Source organism: Cephus cinctus, unplaced genomic scaffold, assembly GCF_000341935.2.
Source record: "Cephus cinctus unplaced genomic scaffold, Ccin1 Ccin1_scaffold1588, whole genome shotgun sequence".
Lineage (NCBI taxonomy): Eukaryota > Metazoa > Arthropoda > Insecta > Hymenoptera > Cephidae > Cephus > Cephus cinctus.
The window spans coordinates 133941-142482 of record NW_014333893.1 but is presented as its reverse complement, the minus strand read 5'-3'; the positions used below and the strand labels follow the sequence as shown (position 1 = coordinate 142482).

General features: G+C 43.7%; 1 protein-coding gene across 1 annotated transcript in view; it reads left to right on the top strand.

Annotated features, from left to right (window-relative positions):
• LOC107273398 (titin homolog) overlaps positions 1–8542 on the top strand; it is a 56168-nt gene that overhangs the window by 25078 nt on the left and 22548 nt on the right. The window contains exons 14-26 of the mRNA XM_025090757.1: positions 1217–3169; positions 3247–3598; positions 3671–3919; positions 4011–4157; positions 4223–4549; positions 4641–4813; positions 4884–4989; positions 5101–5197; positions 6803–6999; positions 7239–7402; positions 7674–7895; positions 7991–8241; positions 8318–8481. Coding sequence (XP_024946525.1) covers positions 1217–3169; positions 3247–3598; positions 3671–3919; positions 4011–4157; positions 4223–4549; positions 4641–4813; positions 4884–4989; positions 5101–5197; positions 6803–6999; positions 7239–7402; positions 7674–7895; positions 7991–8241; positions 8318–8481 — 4402 coding nt within the window. The remainder of the gene's footprint in view (positions 1–1216; positions 3170–3246; positions 3599–3670; positions 3920–4010; positions 4158–4222; positions 4550–4640; positions 4814–4883; positions 4990–5100; positions 5198–6802; positions 7000–7238; positions 7403–7673; positions 7896–7990; positions 8242–8317; positions 8482–8542) is intronic.

Here is an 8542-nt window from a genome sequence, read left to right as displayed (position 1 = left end):
AAAAGAGGCGCGGGAAAAGAAAGAACAAGAACGCCTAAAGAAAGAAGAAGAGGAGCGTGTAAAGAAAGAAGAAGAAGCCCGTCTCAAGCTAGAAAAGGAAGAAGAGGAGAAGAAAGAAGAAGAGCAACGTGCAAAGAAAGAAGAAGAAGAAGCCCGTCTTAAAGTAGAAAAAGAGGCGCGGGAAAAGAAAGAACAAGAACGCCTAAAGAAAGAAGAAGAGGAGCGTGTAAAGAAAGAAGAAGAAGCCCGTCTCAAGCTAGAAAAGGAAGAAGAGGAGAAGAAAGAAGAAGAGCAACGTGCAAAGAAAGAAGAAGAAGAAGCCCGTCTTAAAGTAGAAAAAGAGGCGCGGGAAAAGAAAGAACAAGAACGCCTAAAGAAAGAAGAAGAGGAGCGTGTAAAGAAAGAAGAAGAAGCCCGTCTCAAGCTAGAAAAGGAAGAAGAGGAGAAGAAAGAAGAAGAGCAACGTGCAAAGAAAGAAGAAGAAGAAGCCCGTCTTAAAGTAGAAAAAGAGGCGCGGGAAAAGAAAGAACAAGAACGCCTAAAGAAAGAAGAAGAGGAGCGTGTAAAGAAAGAAGAAGAAGCCCGTCTCAAGCTAGAAAAGGAAGAAGAGGAGAAGAAAGAAGAAGAGCAACGTGCAAAGAAAGAAGAAGAAGAAGCCCGTCTTAAAGTAGAAAAAGAGGCGCGGGAAAAGAAAGAACAAGAACGCCTAAAAAAGAAAGAAGAGGAGCGTGTAAAGAAAGAAGAAGAAGCTCGTCTCAAAGTAGAAAAAGAGGCGCAGGAAAAGAAAGAAGAAGAAGCTCGTCTTAAACTAGAAAAAGAGGCGGAGGAAAAGAAAGAACAAGAACGCCTAAAGAAAGAAGAAGAAGAGCGTGTAAAGAAAGAAAAAGAAGCTCGTTTCAAACTAGAAAAAGAGGCGCAGGAAAAGAAAGAACAAGAAGCCCGTCTCAAGCTAGAAAAGGAAGAAGAGGAGAAGAAAGAAGAAGAGCAACGTGCAAAGAAAGAAGAAGAAGAAGCCCGTCTTAAAGTAGAAAAAGAGGCGTGGGAAAAGAAAGAACAAGAACGTTTGAAGCAAGAGGAAGAGAAGCGTATAAAGAAAGAAGAAGAAGCCCGTCTCAAGCTAGAAAAGGAAGAAGAGGAGAAGAAAGAAGAAGAGCAACGTGCAAAGAAAGAAGAAGAAGAAGCCCGTCTTAAAGTAGAAAAAGAGGCGTGGGAAAAGAAAGAACAAGAACGTTTGAAGCAAGAGGAAGAGAAGCGTATAAAGAAAGAAGAAGAAGCCCGTCTCAAGCTAGAAAAGGAAGAAGAGGAGAAGAAAGAAGAAGAGCAACGTGCAAAGAAAGAAGAAGAAGAAGCCCGTCTTAAAGTAGAAAAAGAGGCGTGGGAAAAGAAAGAACAAGAACGTTTGAAGCAAGAGGAAGAGAAGCGTATAAAGAAAGAAGAAGAAGCCCGTCTCAAGCTAGAAGAAGAAGAGCGGCAGAAGAAAGAACAAGAACGCCTAAAGAAAGAAAAAGAAAAACGCGTACAGAAAGAAGAAGAGGAACGCCTAAAGGAAGAAGATCGCCTAAAAAAAGAAGAAGAGGAGCGTCTTAAGAAAGAAGAACAACGCGCAAAGAAGGAAAAAGAGGAACGTCTAAAGAAAGAAAAAGAAGAGCGTCTGAAGGAAGAAGAAGATCGTGTCAAGAAAGAGAAAGAGGAGCTCCTTAGGAAAGAAGAAGAGGAACGCGTAAAGAAAGAAGAAGATCTTCTGAAAAAAGAAGAAGAGGAACGCATAAAGAAAGAAGAAGATCGTTTGAAAAAAGAAAATGCGGAGCATCTTAAGAAAGAAGAAGAGGAACGCGTAAAGAAAGAAGAAGAAGAACGTCTGAGGAAAGAACAAGAGGAGCGTCTTAAGAAAGAAGAAGCCGATCGTCTAAAAAAACAAGAAGAGGAGCGTCTCAAGATGGAGGAAGAGGAACGCCTAAGGAAAGAAGAAGAAGGAAGGCTAAAGAAAGAAAAGGCTGATAAGTTAAAGCAAGAAGAAGCCGATCGCTTAAAGAAAGAGAAAAAGGAAAAAAAGAAGAAGGAAGAGGCTGAACGAGCAAAGAAAGAAAAGGAAGACAAGCTGAAGAAAGAAAAAGCTGATAGATTAAAGAGGGAAGAGGAGGACCGTTTGAAAAGTGAAGAGTCAGAAAGATTGAAGAAAGAGGAGGAAGAACGACTTAAGAACGAAGAGGCTGAAATGTTAAAGAAAAAAGAAGAAGAAGCACGTCTGAAAAAGGAAGAAGAGGCACGACTTGAAGAACAGAGATTGAAGAGAGAAGAAGCTGAGAAAAAAGAAGCTGAGCGATTAAGAAAAGAGGAAGAGGCAGAACGTCTTAAGAAAGAAGAAGAAGAACGTTCGAAGAAAGAGAAAGAGGAGCGTATCAAATTGGAAGAAGCGGAACGATTGAAGAAAGAAGAAGCTGAACGAAAAAGGAAAGAGGACGAGCGTCTTAAGAAAGAAGCCGAACAATTGAAAAAGAAAGAAGAAGAAAAACGTCTGAAAGAGAAGGAATCTGAAAATCTAAAGAAGCAGGAGGAGGAGGAACGTCTAAAGAAGGAAAAGAAGAAGAAAGAAGAAGCGGAGCGCAAACGTAAGGAGGATGAGGAAAAGAAGCAAAAGGAAGAAGCCGAAAAACTTCGTAAGCAAGAGGAAGAAAAGAAAAAGAAAAGAGAAGAGGAGAGGAAAAAGGACTCGTCAAAGAAAGCAAAAACTGCTGAAAAGGATTCGGAGAGGAGAGCATCTCTTAAGAGCAAAAAATCAGCGCAAGAAGAAGCGTCCAAAGATAAGCCTGAAGATGTTTCGAAAAAAGAAAAGAAGGAACGAGCGACATCACGTCCGGAAACGGAAGTGTCAGTCTCTTCCACAATTTCTGAGATATCGGAAACCCTCAGTGAAGACAAAACGCTAACTGAACCCAGAAGAAGACCCAAGGAGCACGCAGTTGTAGAAGTCGACAGGCTGGACAGATCTTCACGCAGAGCGAAAAGCTACGACACTCAAGCCAGAATAAGGGAAGTTCCGGTAAGATTCGACGATTCAACCGGAAGTGATACTCTTACGGTATCAAGGCCAAGAACAAGAGCAAGAAGTCATTTGACCGATGACTCTACTCCATATTACTCTGCTACCAGCAAAAGTTCAACTGTCGAGGTACTCCCAAAACCAATCCCAAAATTTATAAATACCTTTAAACTAATAGCGTCTTAACAACATCTTCAATCTTTCAGTGCGGCCCAAGAGATCAAAGGAACAAACCGATTTTCTGCACAAAACTGACTGACAGAACAGCGGCAGAAGGGTCGCGAATAAAGTTGACCTGTGCAATCCTTGGATCTCCGGAACCCCAAGTGTCCTGGTTAAAGGACGGCCTCCATCTCGGTCCAAGTAATCGGTATCGCACGAACCTCGAAAACGGAATGGCATGTCTCGAATTTTACGCGGCTTTGCCAGAAGATTCCGGAAGTTACACATGCGTGGCCAAGAACGTTCATGGGCAATCAGTGACCGAAGCCAAACTGAAGGTCTTCGAGGGTTTCGAACCAGCGCCATTGCCTCCAACTTTCACCAGATCCATGAAAGGTAATTACACAAAATAAAAATCCGCTCTTCCTTTAATTTCCATCCACTCTCAATCATCTAACACATCTACAGATACCTACCGATTTTCGGATAACGAGCTGGTCCTCGAATGCCGAGTTCGTGGCCAACCGACACCCACAATATCCTGGCTGAAGGATGGCGAAGCTCTGATAGGTAACCGTTTCCAACAAAGCGACCTCAGCGACGGCGTCTGTCGCCTGCAGATTTCTGATCCGACAGCAGCCGACAGTGGCCACTACACTTGCAAAGCAGAGAATCAAGTCTGGTGCGACCAGATTTCTCACATGGTCCACTTCGAAGGTGACTATATCCTATTTCCCCCCTAGCACCACACTACCCCATTTGAAAACCAACAAGACCGGTTATTAACCGTTACCACCTGATTGCCCAGGACGCGATCAATACGCAGCCAGTAGACGAGACAAAGTTTCTCAAAGCAGAATCAGCAGAGACGTAAGGAGACCTCATTTCTCAAACATTCTGACGGATCACAGCGTCCCTGCCGGAGGAACAATTGCGCTCCAGGTGGAGGTCAAAGGTATTAAAAAAATATATATTTCCTCCCAAAAAGAACCGACCCCAAAATTTCTTCAACCCGAATAGGCATGCCAGCACCGGAAGTGACCTGGCTCCGTGGAACTAAGAGAGAGCCAATATCAACTCCCAAAGCAAGAACGTTCGCCGAATCTGGAGTGTACACGCTGATGGTACCGGAAGTTACAGAAATGGAAACCGACACCTACATTTGCAGAGCAAGCAATGCATATGGACACGTAGACACTAGCGCCATCGTACAGGTCGTGGCGCCGAGTTCAATTCCCGGTGGAAAACCAGCCATGTTTATGTCGCGACCAGATAATCTGATGACAGTCGCCGTTGGCGAAGACATTACAATATCATTCAGAGTGACTGGTAGTCCGAAGCCTAGAGGTAGACTCACTTACCACAATGATTAATCATTCAATCGATTTCTACCTGTCCCTCCGTTTTATCGACTGCTAATGTACTGTTGGCATTACAGTTACATGGATGAAAGGAATTCGGGACATCACTAACAGTCAACGCTCCCACAAGGAAGTCATCGACGATTACGTACGATTCAGCCTTAAGAGGGCCTTGGCCTCTGACGAAGGGACTTACTGCATACTTGCAAAAAATTGCTACGGCTGCGATCGGACTTTCGTCACAGTCAAGGTTCGTAATTTCAATGTCCAAGTCATTAGTACCAATCAATAGATATCTGTAATCACGAGAATATCAACAGGTGAAACAGCGAGCAAGATCGTTGACACCGTCCCCCGACTGGGGTACCATGGACACCGATAACCTCCTTGCTGATATACACGACGGCGAAAGGTCATACATAAAGAGTGAGTCTTACTGTGAGATAACTTATAATAATTTAACAATTGAATGTGAAGTATGGCGAATCATGAGGAAAACAATTTTTAATTTTCAACCGTAACACTCGAATGCCTTAGCGCAGGTTGAAAAATTGAAGAGACTCTTCTATCTGAATTCAACAGCTGCCTACCTGTCCCAACTGAATCATATGCTGAAAAAAACAACTGGCTATCTGTCAGTATAGATTTACATTGCGATGAGAATAGTGGGAATCGTCGAGTGATACTTGAAATAGTTAATAAAAAATGCCCAACTACCAATTGCGAATAATTGACGTTTGACAGGTTTACCACTCAGGTAGCATTCGCCGATCATGGGATAATTTCGCGTGTGACTCACATGTGCTAGGATAATTGACGTGCGAATACTAGACTGCGGTGATTGGTCGCTCCTGCCTTTCCAGCTAATTAACGGGAGAGTTAATGGGCTCGGCGATCTCTAACGAGAAGGTCACGTCGAAACGATTAAACGGCGACTCGAATGGTTTCGCAGGTTATACCACTTTTCAGGCCATAAATAGCATGTTGTATAATCGCGAAAATTATCCGAGGACGTTTCACGCACTTTTTTTTCAATTCGCTTCTGTTTCACGTTTTTCCATATTTTTTTTTATGTATCCTTAAAAATTTTTTTTCTCTTTCGTGACTTTGGTTCCCTCAAGTTCTCGTACCAGTTGCGCGAATTCTGGCGCCTCGCCAACTGTCACGGTTCCTTGACCAAGCCAGCCCACATTTTAATTATAAAGCGACACTCGACGCTCTGTAGTACGAGACCCAATGACGTCACGAGCGAGATCATTGGACGGTTTGTTTTTTTTCTTCAATTTTTCATAAAAATTCACCCAGGTCCCAGTGCCGTAACTAGTCTGCTCTTAGGTACCTGGCGCGTGAGCCTCGTTTTCGGGATTACGTAAACAAAAAAGTTGTACGACCTAACCTAACGTGCTGGTCCGTCCGAAAGATTCGTATACGAGTCACCCACGTTACGAATTGCGGCTGAATCACAGAATTATTAATGGCCGAGATCTATAATAAGATGGACTTCCATACTGCCATGCGAAACCTCGAGTCGAGTCGATAAAACTTCCATACACAAAGATTATAGACTGAAAAAGCTAAATGGTCATGTAGCTGGTTACATAGACCAAGTTGACTATGTGCGGCCTTCGTTCGTTTATATGTCATTGGAAAGTACCATAAGCCATAAGCCCATAAGCCATAAGGTAAGAGAGCTAGAAGATAATTGCTCTCACGTGGCACAAGGCAATGGGAAAGGTCCGAACGACTGGAATGACCCCAGGAACAAAATGATCCTCAGCATCATCGCGATGAACTTCTAGCAAATGACTTTTGATAGGTCTCGTAAAGTTGAAGTCACATTGGTTGACAAAGACGACTTAAAGTCATCTGGTGATGATTCGACTGGGACTGTCGAAGGGATTAGGTTATTTGGTTGAGAAATTTATGTGATTCTCACAGGTATTCAATGCTGAGCCAATAATGAGTCTTTGGGAGGTAACGACGCCCTGCGACGGCGGACGCCTACGTTGCTTAATACGAGAATGAACCCCTTAGCGAACGACGTCGGCTATTTTCGTTCGGCTCTCCCGAAAAACTGAAATTCAGTTCGCGTCGGGACGCACGTCGCCTCGTCAGCTTTCTTTTCCTCAGGAAAAACCTGAATACACCTCCTCGCGCGATCATGCTTACTTCGACCACGTGTAACAGTCCAATTATCATTTAATAGACGTTTTGTCGATTTGGGCATTTTCATTTGAAGGAGGTACTGTTTTGATCGAGAAAAAATATTTTTGAAAAATTTTCCCGAAATGCGAGTCGATGCCATGGACGATCACGGGATAGAAGATAATTTAAATGAAGATATCGAGCAACTGGCCTTGCAGCGACTGAGACGTTCCTGGGCAGCAAGGGATTCCTTGATTTCCGAATTTTTGGAATATCTCACGGGTTATCAAGGTTCGAAAAAAAAAAAAATTCAGTGATAACGATCCACACGATGTGGAATGTTATGAGGAATTTCTAGAGTGTAGGAATTCGCGTGTTTATTTACACTGTGCTGTAATCCTAAAGATTTAGGTCATAGAGAATTTAACGTATGTTAAATGTGCCAGGGAATTTCGTAAATTCCGGAATAACGTTCGACGTTCTCTTCGTGGTTTTAAATATAAGTTAAGGAGTGTCATCGTTTGTTCCAGACGTTCCAGGACCGATCAGCAGCGAGCCTGTGGTCGTTGACAGTGGTAGAAACTGGTTGGCCCTAACTTGGGGCAAAGCGGAACAAAGAGGACCAGCACCCGTGATAGCTTACAGGGTGGATGCATGGCAACTAGGGGGTGATGGCGGAGCAAGATGGGCCGAGGTCTGATACGATGCACCCTCTCTTATCGCACGTCCTATTACATTATGCAGTAGCCGACTAATACGAGATTTCGCGATTGCAAAATCTTTTGAAAATAATCCGAAATAACCTGGGCCAAAATTATTCGCGCGAATGTACCTCGCGACAGCAGCTCGTAACCCTGTTTCACGAAGGAAGACTTTTTTATCTCTCTCGCGCCCAGGCGAGAGACTCGCGTCTGTCTCCGTGACATCTTATTACCTCTACACTTATTAACTGTCCTCTTTAACAGCTTGGCGTTACTCCAATCAACACGTTTGATGCTTTCAACCTTCGTCCCGGTGGAGAATACAAATTCCGTGTGACACCGCGCAATCGTTACGGATGGGGTGAATCGGTGACCTCGACCAGTTCCGTGACAGTTGGTGAAACAGTTGAGTTGCCGGAATTCAGCAGGATACTTCCGGGACAGTTGAAGGCTCTTCAAGGATCCACCGTGCAGCTGGAATGCGAGGTAGACCAATTGTTGAAGAAGCATATCTCCCATCTTCAAATCCAAAAACCCAATCCTATGATACCCAAGTAAATGTTGAACAATTCAACAATCAGGTACGTGGCGATTCGAAAATCAACATCCGCTGGTATCGCGATTCGACTGAGATCGGTCCCGATGTGGATCCTCGATATACGATCTACTACAATGGATTCAAGTGCAGCCTCAGCATAGGCAGCATCACTGAGGATGATTCCGGCAGATACACATGCGAGGCTACCAACAAGGTCGGCAGAGTCTCGACCTTCGCAAGAGTCCTCGTGGTGACCGATCCAAAGATTTTCGAGGCTGACGCTAAGTTAAAAGAGTGAGAATTAATTTTTCAAATTCAAAGAAAATCATCAAAGCACTTTTTTCATTAATAACAAATCGATACCTTAAAGAGCGATGGACGGGGTCACCAAGGAGAAGCCACCGCAGTTCACCATGAGACTGAGAGACAGAAGAGTTCAGATGACGTACCCAGTGAGACTGACCTGTCAGGTGGTAGGTCATCCCACACCGGAAGTGACCTGGTACAAGAATGGCAAAGAAATTCGTCAGGATGGTAAGCCAAGGATATACATAATTTTTTGTAAAAAAGAAAAATTTTTAAATCTTCACCCGTC